The 24121-nt window shown below is 37.1% G+C and overlaps 1 protein-coding gene across 10 annotated transcripts in view; it reads right to left on the bottom strand.

The window, feature by feature from the left end:
• OXR1 (oxidation resistance 1) overlaps positions 1-24121 on the bottom strand; it is a 226676-nt gene that overhangs the window by 6002 nt on the left and 196553 nt on the right. For 6 of the 10 annotated variants that reach the window (XM_035319106.1, XM_035319111.1, XM_035319108.1 and 3 more), the window contains 3 exons: positions 6678-6758; positions 3266-3391; positions 2518-2670 (listed from right to left, as the gene is read on the bottom strand). In XM_035319106.1, the coding sequence (XP_035174997.1) occupies positions 2518-2670; positions 3266-3391; positions 6678-6758 (360 nt within the window). Of the gene's footprint in view, positions 1-1824; positions 1884-2517; positions 2671-3265; positions 3392-6677; positions 6759-17246; positions 17356-24121 lie in introns of those variants that run through there. The other 4 variants (XM_035319109.1, XM_035319116.1, XR_004748580.1 and 1 more) reach the window with 3 other exon arrangements.

The following is a 24121-nucleotide window of genomic DNA, read 5'->3' as shown; positions in this document are numbered from 1 at the left end:
CAACCACCCCATCTTCATGCATGTTTTATGAAAAAACAGAATCTGAACTTACAGGCAGTATTTCATTTCTACCTGATCTTTACTAGCTGTTCAGCTGTTACTGTTAAGATTAAAGATTAAGAAGTCAAACAAGGTATGATTGCTGGAGTCTATTCTGTCTATTGATAGAATTCTGCAGAAACACTACTTACCATTTACTTAAACATTTACCTTTGAATTCTCTAAGAAGTCTAGACATGGATCAATTTACAAAAAAGTAATCTCTAAAAAAAAAATAAATGCAGCATTTTTCCTTTTCATGATTTCAAGTGTTTGGCACAGTAGGTTAGAGCTTCAGAAATCTGAGTGGAATTTCTTTCCCTGTCAAATATCTCATGGCCTGTGCTTTCTGTACACAGGTAATTGAACTTAAATAGAGTATCTTTCAAGGTAAAAATCCATACTGGATTCAAATTAAGAAATACTGACTTATTAAGAGAACAAAATGGGTTGTTGAAATAAAGAAAACTCCATGCTTGAACAACAGGTACATTAATATTTTCCAGAAGCTTCATAGCAAAAGACAGACATTGAACTGTTCCAGTTATTTGTTAATTTATATGCAGCTTCAAACTATCAGAGTCTCTGGACCCAAAATTATTTCAATGGCTCAAGTTACTCCTTGAACAACTCTGCTAGCTACATTTAGGCAGCTAGGAGATTACATAGTTCACATCAATACATTCAGGACTGATCTTACATCCTACTCTGAAGTATATATGAGATTTAATTAAAAAATGATGCTCCTTCTCAGGAATTAACTGTTAAAATAATGTAAAGAGTTTGGCCAATCTTAAAACACCTTAGTCCAGCCTCTACACAGATAAAAGCTTTTCACAAAGCATTTATTTGTATCTGTATCAGATCATCTCAGTGCTGTTATCTGTATACCAGTAAAATACAAAGCTAGTACACCTCCTAACCATATGGAGAACTTTACAGATTTTTGACTGAGATACTTTAAAGCTTGCTTCCAATATAAATACAGGAATAATTTATCAGAATAATTCAATAAATCAGAATAATTTAAGTTGTAATGGACCTCAGATAGTCATCTTGTATAGTTCCCTGCTCAAAGGAAGACTAATTCTGAAGATATATTGGCTTGGATCAGGGTCTCATCCAGTCAAGCTTTGAGTACTATGAAAAGTGTTAAGTTCTGGTGGCTACTTGACCCAAAAGTCCAAAGAACACTTTCATAAATTTTTCCAGGTATGAGTGTGTAAGTTGAGAATATTAGCTGTGGCATGTTTCACACACACACACACAAAAAAAAAAAAAAAAAAAGAGCAAGTCATAGTTATGAATTCCCCGTTTCAGTTGGGCAAACAGGGTGCTTTTTCGACATGCAAGTTGAGATATTTATATATGAAAGTTCATCTGAATAGTTTGAACAACAGGGCAATAATAAATGCTGATGGCAAGACAGACCTATCTGAAACAGGGCATTTTAGTTTTGGACCAGATCATCTGGTACTAAGAAGGTAAATTGTAGGATGCACAAATTAATCTTGAAAAGCTAATAATGGAATTAGAGAAGAAAAGTTACCAAAGTGCATTTGAAGAGGCTGATGGGTCTCTTGAGACATCAAGTGTACTGAATAATTTTTATCTTCAAGATTAAGAAGCAATGAAAAGTTCCCTTTTAAAGAACTTACACTGAAAAAAAAATGCTGTATTAGCACAGAGGTTTAGAAGAGATTTTTCTTTTTTAAATAAGGGATCCATGAGGCAGGAAACAGAAGGGAAAAAAACATGAGTTGGGACTCGAGTTAGAAAACGTACCCTTTATTTACAGTTTTCAGCCCCCCTGAATGATATGAGGTGATATGAGCCCATGCCTCCTGAAAATAAAAATAGTGGTTACCAAAGTGGGACGGGTAAGTAAAGTAAATGTTAGCTTTTGCAGTGGCTGTGTCACTTACTTACATGAAAGAGCCCAGGACATTCAGTAAGAAAGAATCAAAGTCTCATGCTGCCTGTAATGTTTATCCTTTATCAGAATGCTCAAGAGAGAATGCTTGCTACTCAAATGGCAAGATGTGATCCGGTTTCTCAAATTTACACCACAGAGAGAATCAAGGAATATAATGTCATGCAGTAAAGATCCCATAGCCCTTGAATGGGAGAGAGATGTTGGCTGCAGACACAGAATGTACTAACAATAGCTGGCGAAGACATTCCAACTCAACGTGACCTTCTGGCATCTGAAGTTTAGAGGTCATTTCTAATGCTACAAGCACATTACAAAAAGAATATTAAGAGTAAATTATAAGACTCACAGTTTGACAGTGAACTAGTATCATTATAGTATTTCCCAGAACTACAGTATGTCAGAGTACTCATTGACAGCAAATCTTTTTTTTTTTTAAAGCCTCTATTGTAACTATCAAGAAGGAAACCACACAAGTTTTCCTCCTTTCCTTTATACTTCCTAATTTTCTTCAGGTTCCAACTTCCACATGGATAGTTTCCTACCTGTCCATCACTGTCCTTGATAACCAACAACACAGGTGTGTCTAATCCCAGCATAGTTCGATACAGAGTCTTCAAACTCATGCCATGCTTGGCAGTACTGTAGGCAAGAGTCCATGGATATCCAATAGTCCGTGGTGGAAGAGACTTTGTGAGCTGTTAAGAGGATAATGACAATCCTTTTACTTATTTATTTTTACTATTTGTAAAAACATTCTGCATATCAGTAAAGGCTGATAACATTCTACTGAGCTCTACCGGTGATCTACAGAATGGTTTCACCAAATGAGTACATGTTTGGTAAAGTCTCAAAGTTATCTAAAGACAGTAAAGGCATATAGTTGTTCTTGCATAACAATACTACATCTCAGTACTGGTGTACTAGATAACTCAAGTCAACTGAAGATTAAAAGATGCCTGCTCTCCTGTTCCCGTGCCTTTGAACACAACCCTTGATGCAAACCTTCAATAACCATATTTAGTGTGATTAGTAATATTGGACTGGACAATGAGAACTACAGTGACCACCAAGCTGTCATCAAAAAGAATGAAATAAAGGCAAAGAGACTAATGTTAGCAAGATATATTAAAAGTGTGATAGGAGAAAAAGCAAAGTTTTGGCTATTAAAGTGTTATACTTATGAATTTGTACCACACAAGGCCTTTTAAAATTATTTTGTGTGTTTTACACTATGCCATATCATTTGTGAAGCATCAACATACAACACTAAAAAGTCCTGTAAGTAAATACCTTTTCTATTTGTTCTGGCTGGAGTAATTCACTGGGATCACTAAGATTTGGCCGGAATGCTTCAGGCTCCAGGTCTGTTTTTATGTTTGTTGCCTGTTTTGAATTGGTATCTTCTCTTGTTGTTATCTACAAAAAGAATCACAGGAAAGTAAGTATTTGCAATACCATCAGCAGGGAGGATACACTTCGCAGGTTTAAAATCATGCAGTTACCAATTTACAGTTATGCAGTTCCATTGAAAGTTAAAAAATCCATTAATTTGATCTGACCAAGATTGTCACTGTTTTCAATAGTGACCCAGAACTCAACAATATATTAACATTAAATTACACAGATACCTACTCAGAAGGAAGCCATGGTTCTATGCTAAAAAAATCCCTCGGACAGCTGAAGGAGTCAAATGCTTTTCTGAGGTCACGGCACACAAATGCTTGCATTTTAATTCCATCGTATCATTCACATTAAGAATAATTTAGAGAGCTCAGAAAAGGAATTTAAACCTCAAAATAATAATAAAAAAATCTCATCAGTTTCTGTATCAATGCTTTTTTTAAGAGTACCTGTGAAAGTTTCCACATCTCTACTACATATCTGAAAAGACTACTGTCAAACATCTTGAGTAAAGCATCTGAATTGAGCTCTAGGAACATTGCTACTTTATGAGCTGATCTGCTAGAGATCTGCTAGAGATCTGCAATGGGAAAAAGACGAAAGATTTGATAGCTGAGAGGGGTCGGGAGAAGAAAGCAGTAACACTTAATGCTGTATATTGATCTTTGGATATCTGACAGAGATGTATTATTCAAAGCTCCTGCAGTAGTTTAAAACCCCCTTCCCATACATCTACCCTAATCAGTTGATGACCAACATTTGCTGGAGATAGCAGAAGGTCACAAAATGCATCAGATTTCATAGATCACAGCAGCCGTTTAGCTTAATCTGCATTCATTAGTGCTTTCAAGCTAAAATGCCATGCAACAAAAACTAGACCAACTAAGAACCAATTTTCCTTTTATAAATCTTGCTACAGAAGTAGTTAAAGCTTATTGTGGGAATAGCAAAACCTGTCAAAAGTGCAGGACTGAAAGTTAAGGAAGTTAGCAACATAAACCACTGCAGCAAGACTTATTATAACAGAGATTTAATAAAGAAGCCTTAACAAGAATGAGTACACCTGAAAAATTTAGCAGCCTGAACCAAGTTTCACTAAAGGTCAGACTGAAATATTCAAAGCCTGAACTCTGCAAATTTTAAGGAAATACCTGCCATTTCCAGAAAAAAACACCTGTGTTTGCCATATAGCTCATATTAGAAACGTATTTGACAACTACAGTATTTCACGTACCACTGTGATAAATTTTGCCAAGCCTTTCAGAAAGAACTTTCTTAGTTAACTAAAGAAAAAATAGATAAAAGAAAACACTGGAATACACATAGGGGTATTTAAACAAATATAGCCACCTGGGAGGAAGGCAGGAAAAACCACAGCAAGAAATCCAACCCCATATTATCACCTTCCTTTCCCTTAAGAACTATGAAAAAAGTTCCTATCACAAACTCCTGTTACTTAAAAATAGGTGTATATATATGCACTCAAAGTATACGCATGCAAGAACTTAATTACAACATCTATTCTAAGCTCAAGGAAAGGTACGCTTAAAAAGCAACAATTGAGTAAGCAAAATCTCAGGCGTTCCATTTTTCTGTAGAAGGTGACAACTATTTCCAGTGTTAAATATGAACTAATTTCTGTGTCCTGAGGAAAAACGTATCTGCACCTCACGTACAAAGATGACATACATACTGCATTAGTGCTACCTATAGATGTTATATAGTAGCCCAATCCTTTTCTACCTTACATACTTCTCATACATCATACACTGCTTCAACTCTGTAAAAGGCTCAGCACTGTTCAGGAGTATAGCAGAAAGTTTATTCCCTGTTATTCTTCAATATTGATTAAAGCACACCATGCAAACATGAATAATTTGTATTATAGACTTGTTTTTGTATAAACACAGTAGAGCAGCTTTCTAGGAAAAATACTGCTTTGTAGAAGCAGACATAGAAGGGTATCTACCTGACAGAATGAAGTGCAGCTCTGAACTTGCACATGCATTTCCTGCTCAATTTCCATTAAGCAGACTGATTTATATTCACATTCCAGGGGCTGCTGCCGTTAGTAACTGTCAGGCAGCCTTCTCCACAAACACTCAAATGGCCTCAGAGCAGAGAGAGTCCAGAGCATGCATAGCTTATAGGCTGTGTCCATCACCTCAGCTTAAATCTTGAGTTGGGGCATCCCAGCTGAGAGTTATTTGAAAAGAACTGTTTTATTTCAAGGATATTAATACAAGGATTGCCCACCAACACTTGTCAGAGACAATTGTTTTGTTCTCAAGTGGGAATTAATCTGCAGAATTTTTGATTTTCCTGTAGGAAGTGCAACTTAGGGGTTTATGCTCACTATCAATTTATACAACCTTGCTATTTATAAAATGTTTAGGTAGTGAATTACTCAGTATTAAATAAATTGAAATAAAATAACTAAGAAGAGATTGTGTAATTACATAATGGGTTAAAAAGCCAAGATTAAAGTAAAAAAATAACCATGAAATGAACTTTCTAAAGTTTCACCAGTTTCAATTACCACAGGGAAAAAGAAAACAAAACAAAACCTGAGCTCTTCTTAAGAGTTCTATGTTATGCTTTCAATCAGCAAGTTACATATGATATAAAACTTTGAATTGAGATGTAAAACTTCCAAAATAAGGAACACCTAAAGAGAATGCAAATATCAGTTACAGTCCATGTCAGCGAGCCTTCAAAAATCCAAAGTAAAGTCCTGTTTTTGATAAAGGAAGTTCCATTATCAGCTCCATTTGTATAACCTTTGACATGTTGAACTGCCTCAGTTACCTGCTTGTATAATGCAAAAAATACTTACCTATTCCAAAGAAGTTGTGAAGCTTCATACTTGCCAAATACTGAGAGATTCCTGATGAATAATCCCTATATAAAATTAAACACCCATGCAACTATGCAACAGTTTTTAGATTCTTCACCTGTTTTGCATTCTTTTTAGGAAAGTTTCTATCTAACACAACACACCAGTCTAAAATGGAAGTTAAAACACATCACTCCAAGCACTAGTGAGAACAAGTTTTCAAATTCTGACAGAAAATTCCTGTTTGAAAGAGTTGGAAGTAATAACTTCATCATAAAGTTACCGCATTCCATCATAGCATTGCACAATTAAATACATCCAAAACAAAGGAATTTTCTGCTGGATCCTTGTAGTGTTGTAGACAAGACAAAACCACTTAATATGGGATTTGCCCTGATCAAAGACACTACAAAGACAGATGTCTTTAGTATCTGGAGATGGGTTTTAAACTACTGAAGAGTGCACCTGGAGACGTCTGCAGAGTGTGCGCAGTTCTTCGCTATTTAGAGCATCGATCCTGCGGTGATACTCAGCCACTGACACTACCTGAATATGGAGACAGGAAGACAATAATTCCACTGACAGTTGAAGAAAAGTAAAAAGGTAAGAAAGAAAAAAAGTGGAGGAGAATAATGAAGGAAAAATGGGCAATGATAACAAACAAGAAGTGCTAAAAGATGTTTGTTTTGGCAAGGACAATGCACACGTAGGCGATTTTAGACTTATGGGTAGACATAGCAAACTTACACATTAAACACCAATGGCACTAGCAGTCTGATGCATCTTACTGCTCTAGGATGAATGTAGAACTGATAAAGAAGCACAAAGTTACCAGTATCAGGATGCTAAATTAAAAGTCAGTCTGAGTTGCATGCCTTAACCCAAACTCTACACCTCCAAAGTCCTCTCAGACCTTCTTTACACCCAGATTAAATGAATCCTTTGAACCTGGTTTTGCTCTGATAAGCAGAATAACTGGAAGCAAACCTCAATAGGTTCTCAATAGGTTCTGACTCTTCTATCTGGCAGTAAAGATAGTTAAAAACAAGGTAGCAGGACTATAGGCTAGTAACTCCCCAGTGCCACCCCCGCAATATCTTTATCCTGTACTTTCTATTCACCTCCGAAGCTTCAGGAGCTGCTCATCCATCACACAGCTGCTCACCAACACACTCACTCCAAATGCCAACTCAGTTTTGGCGGGAGATGTACAGCCAGAAAGCCTTTAGTCAGAAAGCTCTAGAACATGCTGCTCTGGGTGCAACAAGCTGGCTAAAGGACTACAAGTCATTTGGATGTAACTACAGCAGATAATGTGATTTTGAGAAAGACTCAAAATCATCATTTGTATGAAAGCATCTTAAAACAGCTGGTGAATAGATTAAATGGATGTCCCATGTAGTAAGAGCATATTAAAAATTTCTAGAGATCCTACCACAGTGCAAAGGAAGATAACCACAAGTCCAGCAGCTCCCCATCTACCTGCCCCTACTACAAGGAGTTTGGCCAGATACTCGCCACTGTCCTGAGTACAGAGCCCAGTCACACGACTGGCTCTTGAGCAGCGATGGTTCACTCTACCCATGCAACTGCAAGGCAAGGAAAAAGGAATATTTGTGACATCCAGATTTATAACTGAATAAACTGAACTACTAGCACTCATTTTATGTCCACTATTTTCTACTGTTCTCTTATAAAAAATAAAGAGTAAATTGTATTTTGTGCATTCTCAGAGTCAAGTATTTACATGCAAACCTTTAGAAGTATTCCTCTCAAGCACAGAAATGACAGTGTATCTGGATCAATTTATTTGCTGTGACAGTTGGTTGCATCTTTACATCCTTCTTCCCATCAACTTAAACTTCTTGCTTTTCATGATGACAGTAAGGACCCTTAAGTCTTATCACTTCTTCAACCACAGTCTCTACCACATAAAATGTTTAACTTCAAATAGTCTGTGAGTACCTGGTTACTTAAGGAGACTCTTGCCCCAAAAAATCTCATCATGCCTGAAACCATTATATAGATGTCATTTCACATACCGTAATGTTGAAAATTTTATAGGCAATGCCATCTTGCCTTCAGCTCCTCAAGTTAATAGTCTATCACCATCCTTCACTTGGGAACTCCTTAGATCACTATGCGAGAGTGTCAGCACGTCTGACGTGTCTGTTCATATGCCATAGGGAAGCCTACAACCTCAAACAGTGTGCACGAGGTATTCTGACAGATTTCTTACCTAGAAGAAACATATACTTATTTGGATAAGTATCCATAATAACATCTCTTTGTCATCCTGAGCATGTTATGCACTGTCACATTACACCCAGACCTTCATATCTGCCTTGTGGACAAAAGCCCGCATACCAACAGTCTGTGACTACGCAGTGACAAACATCACAAAAATCATGTCACAGAATGTCAAACTACAAACAGGAAAATTAGAGGCCTGGAATAGAGGGATCCACCCTCTCACGTCTAGTATTTATTTTAAGCATACAGTCCATACTAGCATTCTGAGTAAGCTACAAGACAAATGTTTCAAGGTTAGCTATTCATCATTATGTGTTTCAGGAACTAGGCTTTAAATGAGTATGTTAAAGTAGCTCAACAGTTCAGCTATAGTGCCTGACCTACAAAATGCTTATGGTTCAGGTCAACATCATTTTTTTATTTTTTTATTTTTTTGCTTTACAGTGGACAAAAACTATCTATTTCTGGGTTCTGTAGATCATTTAGTCATGCAATCAGATACATCTTTAAGTTTACTGGCAACTACCTTCTACTAGTTCATCCATAACGTGGGATGTATCTTGAAAACTGCTATCATTTTGTCTCTGCTAGGTCTGAGGGCTGTTTTGAAATGGTAGTAGCCTCATTAATTAGAAGTTTCCTGTGCTTTACAGCTGTTTTTATCCATGCAGTGCTTATGCAGTATCCTATTCCATCAAGATTTCTTCATTTTCCTTCTTTATACACATATTAGTTCTCCATTCTGTTTCACCAAGCTAAATAAACCAGTTATTTCTTCCCTTCCCCATGTCCCTATACTGGCTCTCTATTGTCCTGATCATTGCAGAAGACACTTCTTACCTCATCCCACTTTGAGCTCTCATTCTTCCTCACCATACTTCATTACTTTTTCAAACACTATTAGAAATACATGGAAACCATGAAAGACAAGTACAATTTCATATGCATCATACTGCACTCTGGTCTTCAGTACGGAATGTCTTTTTGTACCAAAATTCTTTCATTTCGGATATATAGTAGTGGATGCCATTTATCTGTATTTCACAAAGGCTTTTGACAATATGCTGCAGTAGCCTTGCAGTCAAATCAGTTAAGTCTTGAGCACATGAAGGAAGACAAAACTGAAAAATTGCCTGGACCACTGGGCTCAAAGGGCTGATGCTACTGATTCAAGGTTTAACCGGTGATAATCTCTAGGAGTCACTGTTAAGTCTGTATTTGATCAGTAGCACTGAAAATGCACCCTCAGCAAGCTTAGGAAGGATTGAACTCCTTGATACACTGGAGGGAAGGGCAAGGGCGGCTAATGAGGGACATCGGGAGGTTTCTGTTGCTTCATCTCTCCAGCTGCTTTTGAAGTTCAGTAGCAGCAAAGACCCACCTGGACCAGAACAGCCCCACCTGGCAGTACAGGCTGAGGGCTGGCTGCCTAGACAGCACCTTTGCAGGGAAGGAGTAAGGGCCAAGGAGATGTGGGATCTGGTGTCTTGGTAGGCAAAGTGTTTAATAGTGGCCACTTGTGAAGATGAAGGCTAATCATGTTCCAGGTGGCAAATAGAAGAGCAATACCAAAAGGTTAAGGAAAATTACTGTTTTCCTGTCAAGGGAGCTTGTGAGGCTGCATGTGCAGTGCTGTGCCCATTTCTGTCCCCTTCAGTCCAAGGCATATGGACATGCTGCAGAGAGGCCACCGGAGGGAGGGTCAGCAGGATGATTAGGGAATGGAAACATGATACGTAAGGGCTTTCTGAGGGAGCTGGTTTGTGTAGCCTGGAGGAGAAAATGCTAATGGAGAACCTGAATCCTTTGTTAGGCTTCCAGTATGGACACACAAGATAGAAGGCATCAGTTACAAGGCACAACAAGGTGAATTCTTATCAAATGAAATAAAGAACCAAAAGAACCACAGTGAAGATGGTTGAGGACTGGCACAGGCTTTCAAAGGAAAACACAGTATTTCCATCCTTGCTGGCTTTCAAAGACTGAGCAAGGTCCAGAGACAAATTAGATAAGTTCTCCTGCATTCAAGTCATTAAAGCTTGATAGGATAAAGCTATCAAAATTCCAATACAGACCATGTCCTTACACAGAAGTTGCCAGTATGCCCCAAATTGTCTTGATCTAGGTATTCTGCCCAGGATTAAAGTGCAGATCTACCGATGTGAATTTGCTGTGAGATTTACTGCACTCTTCTCTATGCCAGCATCCAGGTTCCTGGACACTTAAAGCTACTTTGAGGGTCAGAAAGCGTTCCTGTAGAACCTTCTATCGATTCTCTAGTTATACACAGCTGCAAAAGGAATGACAGCAGAGACAAGAACAGCTAAACCTCTCATGGTTAAATTAGGCACTGGTTGGTATAGACTGAAGCAAAGAAAATGCATAACAAGGAGATTAGTGTTTCAGGACAAAAGTGATTCTGTGGCCTCTATTCTAAACCAATACTGTTGAGAAAATATGGTATAAGTTGTATGACTAGTGTGAATGCTTTTCAGCTTGACTTCACATCAGTTATGAATTAACCACTCAGTAAAACATAAAAGAGTTTGAATATTTAATGCTGTTAAGTCAAAAAGAGGTCTTACATACTAACTGTCCAACTTAACAGGAGGCTTAGGATTGTCCTAGAGAAGCTCATGTTTTCAAACACTGCTTTTCTGAAAGTATGTTAGAGAGTATATCTCTTGCAAGATATGCTGGCACACCCAAAAAGCAAAGCACAAATTGTAGTTCCTAATGTGGAACTTATTACTCCATTAGCAATCCCCACGAATATCCAGTTACAATTGTCTGAATGCCCATGAAGGACAGTTTGCCACATGCATGGTGACACATTCAGCACTTTCAGCCACTGGTTCCATGAAGCTGCAATATAGTGCTGTAAACAAGCACACTGCTTACACCAAGGAGGGATACCTCTGCCAGTTTAACGAACTAAAAAGTGACCAACACATGTACCTCATGCATGTTTGCTAATACCACTGTAACTGCTGCCCTCAGACCAAGTACAGCTGCACTTTCGGAGCTAACAAAAGGCTGAAACGATGTCCTCTGTCTTATCAGAGCTGAACAGTGCTTCTGAAAGGTAAGAATGGAGAAGGTGTAAAAGTCCTAAGCAGTTTTCTTAAGCATCAGTTATCTATACTCTCATGATTAACTGAATATGAAAGAGAATGAAAGCTGAACAATTATACTCGGAACCTTAGTACATCTGCTCAAAATCAGGTGAACTGAAAGCTTCTTTGTGAATAGACTCCAGAATGTTTCACAACTTGTTCCAAGTTATTTCATTAAAATAAAAATGAAATAAATTTAATTTTATTAGGCCATTTACAAGTTACTCCAAACTATCAGTCCATTGCTAATTCATCAGTAACTGGGGAAAGGCAAGAAAGTATCAAACCCTTTCTAAAGGCTGTAAATAGGTTACAATGAAAATAAAAGGTACATTCATGAACTGAATGCTGTTAGGAAATATTTTAAGAGAAAAAAACTTTGTGTTCCTTTTTTCAGGCAGATTTAGCATCCTCTCAAAATTCTTAGATGCTGCCTGAAAGGAGCAATATTGAAGCAGTCTTCTGTTAAAAAAAGGAGTATTTGTGATGTATTAATTACATTACAATAATGTATTAATACATAATAATTACTGTATTAGGTAAACATTAAGTATCATTCTGAAAAAAACATCTAAGGCAAATTTAGCTTATGTTAATGAGAAAAAAATTCCTGCATAAATGTTTCAATGTGCCTCCTGCCAGATGTATGTACCTATTTCACTAAACTGAGGCTTATATAAAAAATTTAGCTGCATTTATCAGACTATTTACCTGCTCATACCATCAGAAGTGTTCCTAAATATCTTCTGAGCTAGGATCCATAATATAAATTACAGATGGAAATGACTGTAGATGCAAGTTAATCCCTGTGCTAAAGGAAAAGTTTAGAAAACAGATAAATTGAAAAATAATTATTATTTTTTTTTGAATTCCAATAGCTTTTGAGAATTAAAAATCTCAGTGCTCATCAGATGGGCACTATCTAATAAACAAATACAAAAATCCCCAGTCCCCACCACTTCAAAAAAAAAAAAAAAAAAGGCAAGAAGGCAAGACAGGCTCTGTAGGTTCAAGAACATAAAGAGAAGTGAAATGCAACTGGATGAGACACCAATCAGATAGTATTGATCACTTAAAATATTAACAAAATTTTGAAAAGTCTTAGGAAAAGCACATGAGAACAGGAATTATCATTTCACTAAGTACGGCAATCGGAGGGACAGGAGTCTAGCACAGCTTACCAGGACCATGGTCTCAGCTGCCACGGCTCTGGACCTGCCTATGGCCGTGCAAGTCAGCCCAGGAAGCAGGTGCGGCTGCAGAGCGAACCAGTCTGAGTGGTTTTCAGCCAAACCAGCTTCCTGTCACTCTGCTGATGAAGAGGAAGAGCTAGCTATTTTAGGCAAAGGAGAGGGACCAGAGAATAACAGCAGTCCACTAAACTGGCAGGCACTGCTGTTCTCTTTAAAACTGGCCATCTCTCAGAGCTGTTCTGTATAACAGGATATTTTCCAGATCTGTGACAGAAGAGCTTAGTATTTTACAAGACAACAGCATTTGCCTCGTGATCAGTACAGTCTCCACAGCACCGTGGGATGGACTGTTAAGTATCTGCTTTGACATAATTAACATGTATTGAAGAAAAATTAAAAGTTTCACAATAATCAGAATTAATAAATTAACTTGAAAAGAATGCAATCAAAGCCTTAAGCACACAGTGTTTACTCCAACTCTGGAAGCCTTTATAATAAACTACTTAAAATATTAGAAATCATTACTTTGAGAGAGATAATGCCAACAAGAGTTAAATGTAAGAGGCCAACATTAAATAAAGCTTAGGATGTCTGTGTGAAGAGTTAAGAATCAGATTTATGAAAATTAGTTAGAGCTGTCAGGCAACTTGACTCATTTTGTCACAGAATCTGCAGCATCATTACCAATAAAACCTAGATCTTCTGACCCAGTTGATTTATCTTGCAAATAATTTAAGGAAGTTTCAGCACTAGCAAGCAGAGAAATCAGAGTTTCAGTTATCTAAACCAAAGCACCCAGTACTTGACCTCAAGCTGCCACTCCGGGAGAACTGTAGAATGGTTTTGGTTGGAAGAAACCTTGAAGATCATCCACTTCTAACCCCCTTGCCATGGGCAGGGACATCTCCCACCAGACCAGGCTGCTCAAAGCCCCATCCAGCCTGGTCTTGAACACTTCCAGGGATAGAGCATCCACAGCTTCTCTGGGCAACCTGGTCCAGTGCCTCACCACCCTCTTAGTGAAGAATTTCTCCCTAGCAGCTATTCTAAGTCTACCTGCTTTCCTAGGCCCATGTCTTCCTTGTGCTGAGGGCCCCAGGGCTGAACACAGGGCTCCAGGTGGGCTCTCAGAAGAGCAGAGCAGAGGGGGACAATCACCTCCTTTGCCCTGCTGGCCACGCTGCTTTTGGGGCAGCCCAGGGTACGGTTGGCTTCCTGTGCTATAAGCACACATTGCCAGCTCATGTTGAGCTCACCAACCAACACCCCCAGGTCTTTCTCCTCAGGGCTGCTCTCAACCCATTCTCCATCCAGTCTGTATTTATGCTTGGGATTGCCCCAACCCAGGTGCATGACCTCACTCTTGGCTTTGTTGAACCTCACGAGGTTCACACAGGCCCACCTCTCAGGCCTGCCCAGGCCCCTCTGGATGGCATCCCATTCCTCCTGCATGCCAACCGCACCAAACAGCATGGTGTCATCACTGAACTTGCTGAGGGTGCACTCAATCTCACCATCCACGTCACCAGCAAAGATGATAAACAGTGCCAGTCCCCAAACTGACCCCCAAGTATAAATATAAAATCTGATCATGGCATGCAGATATCCTCTCAGGTGTGAGAACAAAGTTTATTATAACAGGTGTTACACGTGCTTGGAAGTAGATAACTGAATCCCACCCTAGATGTGGAAAGCTTTGCCCTTTTTCATCAGAAAAGCTAAGGAACTGACTTCTGATTGCATAGACCATTACATGCACACAAAATATAAGCCTCTAATACCCACTAATTTTCTTTCAATTTACAATCAACCTTTTCAAATCTTTATCTGCTACTGAACTGCACTTGTAGTGAGGCCTAGTATTTCACAATTATTAATACACGTACTCTAAGTTAGGACAATGGGTATGGCACACACCTGATCAGGACAAGGGTCAAGGCAATGATCAATATAAGAATGTACTGGATTGCACTCTGCTTTTTTTTTTTTTTTCCCCAATATACTCAGATCAATTCACTACTATAAATAATATAACTTAGTATGGAAAACTGCCTTCCAAAGATCTTTGTAGCAGTATTATTGGATGAATGCAATCCTGTTGTGGCACCTACAGGGGTGAGCACTAAATTCTCATCTTTCACATGTATACTCATATCCCCAGAATCTAAACTCAGCCAAAGAACTACAACCATCAGCTTAGCAGCTTATTGCTAACCAACACATCAAGAACACACTAAACCTGTCAGAATTTAAAAAGCGTTTGGACTATGCTCTCAGTCGTATGGTCTGAATGTTTGGGTAGACCTGTGTGGAGCCAGGAGTTGGACTCAATGGTCCTTGTGGGTCCCTTCCAACTCAGGATATTCTATGATTCTATGTAGAACCTCAAAATTTGTGCAAGTCAAGACATTCAAACCATTAAAACCAACATCATTTTAATACCCTTTGCATAGTATTTTCAGAATATAAAAGACAAAGTTAAGGTTTTATTAGTTTTGTCCCCTTTGGCTGCATTCCTATAGAAGCTCTGCAAAGCATTCCAGCCATGACAAGCATTTCCCAAAGGCAGCAAATTCACCTTTTGTTCTCTTGTATTGCCTGGTGTCCTTTGTCTGAAGTGCTTTGACAGAAGAATGGTTGCCTACATTTCTGACATTCTAGAGACTTACCGTCATCTCTTCTGTTGCAGCACAATGAAGAAAGTTAGTGCCAAACTAAAAATTGGAAGGCAATTTTGAAATGGGAGCATAATGCCTTGGATGGTCATTAAGACTGATTTCTTACCTTAGGAAAGCATCAGATTCCTAAAATGCTTGGTCTAAGTTTACTCTATCATATATGCTGAAGACCTTGTAGGTAAATAAACCCAGATGACTTATACCTAATTCATGCTTTTATTATAGTTGCTGGACCAAATAGAATGATATGTTATTTCACATCAGCTGTGTCTTCATCTGAATTTCACACTAACAAACAAAACATTTATTCAAAAACCTATACTTTATATTTGCTGCCAGTCTAACATGCTTCCCACTATAACACAAGTAATGGTTCCAACACTCCTCCTCTCCTTTCTGTAAGAAGGTTACATGGGCACATTAGCTTTATGTTCATCGAAGGGAAAAAAAAATACAGAGCATCTCTTATTGGTGTAATAAGATTTGTAAGATATATTCGTTCGGTAATTATTTCTACACCCCTTGTAAGCCCCTTGTTTTATACATGAAAAAACTGGTCTCTACCTAAGAAAGATTTTCCTTATATTGTCAAAACTCTCCATAGGAAAGGTTCTCAAAGTTTAACTTCTCCATACAAGTCAATAACCACCGCTTTTGTTAGTAGTTGTACTCTGAACAACATGAAATATTGTTCGTAAAGGAAATACTTGCAAAGGATAAAACTTTTTTTTTTTTTTTTTTAAATAAGCTGGGCAAGATGCATCCCTATCTATATTTAAATAACATCCTTATTAAACTTCAGATACCCTGTAGCAGTGAAAAACGGTATACTTGAATTATGTTTGCATTAAATCAGCTATTGTACCTCTGTTCTATAGAAAATTAAGAGCCTATTCTATCAGAAATATTTTCTTATTTAGGAATGCATTTAGAGAAACAATCATTGCCACGTGACACGATTTAATATTCTGCAAGTAACCTGATTACAAATAAAGACAAAAATAAAAATAAAAAAGCAAAGTCAATAGCACCTCCAATAGACACATGCACCAGAAACAAGAGATCTGCAACTCTTAGAATGAAGGTGAAAAGTTTGTCAGAGTCTGAATTATTTATCTCCAGATCTGTTGTCTGGTAAAGCACAAGTATATTGTCAAGATCACTTCCTCCTTATTCCCATGATGTTACTGTTTTGCAAGTCTCACTGAGAACTATTTATTATTATTATTATTATTATTATTCTACTACAAATATGAGCCTTTCTGGGGTAAACAATGCAGTAAAAATAGTTACTTCCATAAATTTAGTGAACTCTAAAACAGTGGCATGTCCTTCCCCCTTTCCTATAAATGTATGAGTGGGTCATGGGACTACAGCTCTCATCTCCATCAATTCATAACTGTTAGAAGATCTTCATATGGTTGAATGACTTCTGAGAAGATATAACCAAATAGCAGCTTGGATTTATAGTTTTCTAAGTAAATGTCAATGGAATCTACTGTTCAATATATTTAGCTATAAAGCAAATTTTTGCTGAAATAAGATACATTACTCCAAAAGGGGAAAAAATAAAAACCAATAACAAAAACTGGTAAAAATCCCTAACCCTCAAAGTAGTTTCTCTTAACTAGTACCAATGAAATATCAGGAATTAAATTATGCACATGAAAATTGTGAAAATCTGACTTAGCATCTTGTTCACACATTCAAAATTTAAACTTCCAGAAACTGCCTATGCACCATAACGTTAAGAGAATGCAATACCAGAAATGAACATACTGTGCTGAAAATTACCAGAGCATATTTATGATTAACTGGCTGATGCTTTCCTCCCTTCTTCCCATACCGGAGCCGAGACATTTCCCTTCTAAAAATAAAACAAGACTAAAAATCATTCAAGGCTGTTTGAAAGCATTCTCTCTACCTGCTGTCAGTTCCAGGCATAGACAGAACCCCACAATGGTGACAGGATAGGCTGCTAGAGGCACAGATTTGACTGACGTGGCAGGGAACAAATGAACAAGTGTACAGTAGGGGGGTTGCATCCCAAATGATGACGGTAGAGAAGAAGAAAGGTTTCCTGTATTCAAGGGTGGTTGCAGAGCACGAGTTTGTTGAAAAGGCTAGAATATTTAAAGATACAGAACTTCATTTTTTTTTGTACGCAGTACTTGAAAATACAAAATGAAGAGCTGCTTGTGAAATTGTTATTCTAAAGTTCATTAACAAATTTGCACTCAATAGTAAAATAGAAGTTTTATTTCTATTGCTCATAAGTCTGTATAGACTCAGTTTTTCTTAGAGTCCAGAATTGGTTAAATAATGCTCAGTAATGAATATGTGCGTGTATATACATACAATATATTAAAGGTTAAAACATTCAGGATGCAAAACTCTCCACATTTCCTGGAATCATGTTTTAATTTATTTCTTTTCCTTAAGGTGTGTTCAGCAGTAATATGTGCAACATGCACCGCTTTGAAAACTTCCCTGTAGTAGCACTTGCAGGCTTTATTCCAGTGCTCCTAGTTCTAGATTAAAATTCTGAATAAGCAGAGGCAGAGGCAGGCAGCAGCGTAACATTAAACATTGATCACTTCTGCCTTTGCCCTGATCTGAAAACCAGAATGCCTAAGCAGAGGAAACCTGTAGCAGAACTGCACTACACAGCAAACTGCACTGAAAACTCCTCACCTTGCTCTCATGTCTAACAATGTGATTCAGAAGGATAAAGTGTTTATTCTAGTAAAAGCTTTCTTAGGAGCTGGTAACTCTGAAAATCAATTTGTTCTGACTTAGCTTTCTTCTAGCAATTCTCCTAAGAATTTTTATCAGTGGCCCATTCAAAACTGTGAATTGGGAAACTCATACAATAATATACTGACTGTGTATCTAGTGTAAGATTCAAACAAACAATACGCCCATTTATTATTTTCTAAATCAATAAGAGCCAATACTGAAGTAAAGCAACAAACACACTGCATAGACTTATCTAAAACTGCTTCAGATGAGATAATTGCAATAAATGTAAGAAAAGCTACAAAAATAAATTAGTTAGGCCAAACTTAAAGGAATGGAAAGTATGCAAAAAATCTATTTCAAACTGCCTGTTGAGATGCATCTTCTGAGCCAAAAGAGATAGATAGCCACATAACTAACTCCCCACAGCTTATTTTAGCATTGTTTTCCTCCCTTCACCCCCGAATAAAAATAACAAAAAATAAAAATTAAAACCGCAAGTTCTTCACAAACACTAGCCAACACACAGCTTCTCCAAAATTGGGGGAGGGGGGGAAGAATTATCTAGGAATTTAGGCCATCATATAATTTTTGATTCTAAAACATTTAATGTATTTTTAAATCTTAATTCAAACAACTTACTTGGATGCTTCTAGTTTCTTGTTAAAGAGCTTCTCAGAAGGATTTTTAAAATTTGCTCAAAAGAGATGAGTAATAAACTTGCTTGGTGAGATCGGAAAACACATTTTTTTCACCTAATTATAGTTGCAAAGTTTAATGGGAATAAATGCACTAGTAACTTTTTCAAATAAGACCTCCTGCCCATGTGTTTTGATGTTCAGGCTTCCAGCAGCAGCAGCAACTCCCAAGCTGGCAGCTGCCCTGTAGCTGGGAGTATCTGTTGGAGGGGGAAGGCAGGTCAGGACAGCATCATCATCGTGAAATAGTATAGTAGTAAGAGTGACCAAAGCTTTCTCTCATGATTGATCTCCACCTAGCCCCTTAACACTTTTTTGAGACTGGTGGAAGATGAATTTCTGCTAGATGAAAAACAAACAAACAAACAAAACAAAAACAAAAAACAAACAAACAAACAAACATCCAGGGATCTCAGCCCTGGGAGCATCTCCTAATTAAAGACAGAAATAAACTGCCTTTTTATTCTTTACTGCATTTGTGGGTTATACTGTTGATCTGATAAATTGCATCAGAAACTCATCTTGTTGCTAGTTAATACATTCCTTCCCATAGAAGTTCATAATTAATAAGATTACAGAGAGAAGGAATATCAACTCAGACCTAACGTATCTGCTGAACAGCAGTACGCATTTAAGAGCAGGATTATTTGCTACCTAGACAACAGAACAGAGTGCATCTAATTACACTGAATATTCATCTTGTTATTGTCATTGTTAGTTTGTAACTAAGCCAAACATCTCTATACAATCAATGTTCAAGGCAGAAGCAAATAGGCTTTTCACCAATTGTTACACACAATGCCGGTTTTCCTATTAAACCGATCTGTCCTAAATTAAAAAGTAACAGAAAAACGTGAATGCAAACCAACATGATTTATGAAATGTCTTATTTTCACTACAAGTCAGTTTATACCTTTGCCATATCACATTTAAAATTTTCAGTTTACAAGATCTTATAACCTAGAAACAGGATAACAACTACAGCAACTCCTTATAAACTTGCATAGGAAAAAAACAGGATACAGGGTGTGAAACATCATTGCAGTCTGGCTAGCTGGCGTCACTCTGTTTCTCCCTGTAGCTAACACAACCTCTTAATACCAAAGAGGCAGAAAAGCTGCGATGTTGAATTTTACAATCCCTATATTTAATATGCACACATTTTTTAATCAATATTGCATCAGTAAAAATCTCCTCTTAAGTGAAGCAGGTTAGTCCAGAGAGATACTGAGGAGTGTTTTTTGGGGAAGGAATTGCTTGTTATGGAACTTCCTGTTAATTTCCACAGTATGCAACTTTGTAGGTGACCATATTTCATGATGAAAAGCCACAAGTGTGTTACCCTGAAGATAAGGTAAACATCCCCAAGCAATTCCCAGGAAGATTATATGAGGCATACCTATGAAATAAGATTGTTTCTAGAATTTAATACTATAATTCCAGAAGCAATCCTGAAAATTGAGCAAAACATATAAATCACAGGAACCAGCCTGGATTACTTTAAGTGCCTCAGTGTAATTCACAAGTCACTTGCATTTTTGACTGACAAGATGAAAGATTGTTTTTTATGATGTTGTACTGCCTTGTCTGGGAACAAACAAACAAAAATCAATAAACAGTGACATTAATTTCACTTTCAGTGACATATCTACTTATACACACACACACACACAAAGAGATGGGGTTGCTACTTACTAACATCTAGCAGGTGCATTTCAATGATTACAGTTTTTATGCACACGCTTTCAAGAACTTCAGAATTACAAAGGCACCTAACTCAGTTCCTCGATCTTTTGCAGAGATTCTGCTAGGTGAAAGAAAGGCAGTTTACAATTTTCATAATAGAAAACATACAGAATATAGCTGAATTAAGAGGTCTGATTTATCTTCTTCAATAGGAGGTAGACAAGTCCTATCTTGTACAAAAACACCTCTCAGATGACTGCAGAAACTGTCCTGAGTTCAGAAACAATGGAGTTAGTGCCATTAAAAAAATAAGGCAGGTATTGGTAAATACCTAAGTAAAATAACTACTTTTGTTCTAGAAAAAGCAGATCTTTGTAAAAAGTTATGGCAGCAAAGGTGTTTCAGTGCATGAACTAACAGGTAAAGCTGATGTCGGATTATGGTTATCTGAAGTCTGATTCTTCTCCCTTTCTGCCTATACAAAACACACTGAACAATACAATAGCCAGCTTTGGTGGTATCCAGCATAACAAGGAATGGCACAGCTTCTTAGTCGGCTGATAATGTTTTCTTAAGAAAGGAAATCTAATTTAAGAAGTTATCCTTTGTTTCCTTTCAACAGCTTAGGAAAAAATAAGAAGGCATTTCCCCATACAAAGTTTTCTTCTGGATTTCCAGAGGCACTCTGAAAGCCAGAGTCACAAACTCACAAGATTTTTAATTGTATGCTTCATGTCTCAGAAGAGAGACTATCCTAGTTCTCTATATTAGATACATGAAATAACTATCAGGTACAATTCCACATTAGTAATTCCAACTACTGAAGGACAGTTTTATGTACTGTATCACATCCAAATTTTCGCTTACAAATTATAAAGGATTTCAGAATAGAGAATATAAATTGCAAGGAAAAAAAGTGTCCTAAGCATGAGGTTGAGATTTTTACAATATTTATTCAAGCTAATTGCAAAAGCAAGAACAAGAGCTACTTGTCCTTAGGAAAGGCATCACATCATGTTTATGGCCACCAGTCTCTTCAATCACAAAACAATATAATTTAACACTTTTAGTATTGCACAACTACAGAACTTCATAAGAATCTCATTGTCCAGACCAAGAGCAAAGCCTATTAAATATGCTTTTTAATGCAGTGACACATGCATAGTGACATACCCGTAATTTCCAAACAGACAACACATAACATAAAACCACACTATGAGAGTGTATTGTGTATAGTAGTTAGATGACTAAGAGACAGCATTTCAAGAAACATTGCGAAAATATTCCTATTTTGAGGACTGTTAGTGGCAGGCATCATATGATCACACCACATTTTAAAATGTAAGACACAGCAAGCAGCTATTTTGCTCAAAATATAGGGCAGGGAGCTGAAACAAACTTATAAGAAAAATACCATTAAGTATACAAAATTTAAGGCCTATTTAAAGAAAGAGCAATACGCACTGAAACAGAAAGATTCATTTTATTATAGAAGTGTTATAGGGTATGGTCCAGATCCAGTAGAAAACTTAAGCACCTACATCCAATATCCCAAACCTGAAAATACTTTACTGAAAATACTGGAAATCTATTGTCTGATGCAGAGACATTCACTGTTTGTGACCATCATACTTCTACAAAAACACAAACAGAATTTCTGAACACTCAGTTCAAAGGTAACGATTGTGAAATTCAGGACTAGAACACATTCCAAAAAAATAAAAAATAAAAAAATCAGGAAACTGAGAAAATTGGCTGCAAACATCTATCAACTCATGCTTCACTTTGAAAGCTGACATCTAGACAGCTTCAAATCAGACTGGCTTTCTGTATTTTCCAAACAACTGAGACAGTTTCCAACCCCTGTAAGAACAGCTTGCAGGTTCCCTGACAATGAGCTTCCTGTTTTCAGGATTCTTCTGGATTAATATTTAGATTTATACAGATCCGAAGCATGACTATCTTGGATAATAGCAATTAATGAGATCTGATGACATGGGGAAATAAGGAGAAGGAATCAGCACTTTATCCAATTAACAGTTCTACTACAGAGTAATACTTCTGTTTATTTAATGGGTCTCAGATTTCAGTACGAACCAGTTTCCTTAAGAGATTTCTTCACAACTGCCTAAAATAAGTGTCTCCAACGTCTCAGAAATATTCAGTTGTGTCCATATTGAGTAGTTATATATTGTGTCAGTACTCTGGCTGATGACCAGAGATCTGATTTTTCAGTGTAAATCCTGTATTTCCAATATTGAATGATGATAAAGACACTTAATTGTGGGACCTTGCATAGATACTGTTCCAAAATCAGATCTAGAAAACTCTGAAGAGATCAATTAGTCTTTTAGTTAGGTATAAAGAAAAGGTACAAAAATTGTATAGTAAAAACTGCACATAGGAAAGCACAAACCACATAATTTCTCCTTTATGCTCCCTTTCTTACTCAAATAATTATTTCCACCGTTTCCCTTCCAACGCCTTCCTCCTTGCTTTACGTTCTTAGAGTATAGGGATTTCCTTTTTATCTAGCAATACCAGAAGCATAAAAACCTTTTCTTGAAAGTTAGCTTCACTTGACCATTCTCTCAAAATATGATTAATTGATCCCCTAAAGGTCTCAGCAGATGGGGCCTTATTTTTGCCCAACTTTCAAAGAAAAATATTTGAGTTTATCAGCAACTTTCACAAGCAGCATCTTCACATGCACACAAGTTCAGTGGAATGTAAGCACTCCAACTCTGTACTAGAACCCTAACATGGCTAAAAATATTTTACATGCATACTTGTTTTCTTTTTCTTCCAGTCAACTTCAAACTGCTGCCTGCCACTTCATATAGGAAAGGCAGTAAAAAGAAACCTGTCACGATTTTAAAATCCATGCAAGTTAATCGATAGTAGAACTGGAGTTTCTGGGATACAAGAATCAGATTCCCTAATCAGAAAAGTTACAGAAATCTTCAAGAAAACTTACAGATATGCTGTATAGTAAGTACTGTGTGTCTTAAAACAACTTGAGGAAAGATTATATGACCAAATATAGATTGTAACAGACACTCCGGTCTTTTTTTTTTTTTTTTTAAATGAATTGTACACACAATGGAAAAACATTTATTCTTTACAGTGAATGTCAACAACACATCCTTCAGGAAGACAAGCTCTCATAGAGCCATATGAAACTACTAGCAGTTATTTTTTATAGAAATAACAAAGTAATTGCACTACTTGAAAAATCATTTCTGAGCCAGGCTTTGAAGACTGCAGATTTCAAACAATTTTTTCTCTCCACTCCTCTCAAGATTCTTCAAGCTTAAGACCAGCCCTATCAGCAGTACTTGAGGATCCATCCCTGTGCAGTTACTATGCCCTTACCAACACCAGGTGACACTCCTTTACATTTTCAGCACTAATTGGCACTAAAATGATGTTAGTGCATCAGCAAGTAAGAACAAGTACCTTAATGCTACTACATTAATTCTTATACACTTTAATATTTATATTATATAAAACTTAAAAAGGAAACAAAAAAATAGACCATTAAGT

Source organism: Oxyura jamaicensis, chromosome 2 (genome assembly GCF_011077185.1).
Source record: "Oxyura jamaicensis isolate SHBP4307 breed ruddy duck chromosome 2, BPBGC_Ojam_1.0, whole genome shotgun sequence".
In the NCBI taxonomy this organism is placed as follows: domain Eukaryota; kingdom Metazoa; phylum Chordata; class Aves; order Anseriformes; family Anatidae; genus Oxyura; species Oxyura jamaicensis.
This window is presented reverse-complemented; position numbering and strand designations above follow the sequence as displayed.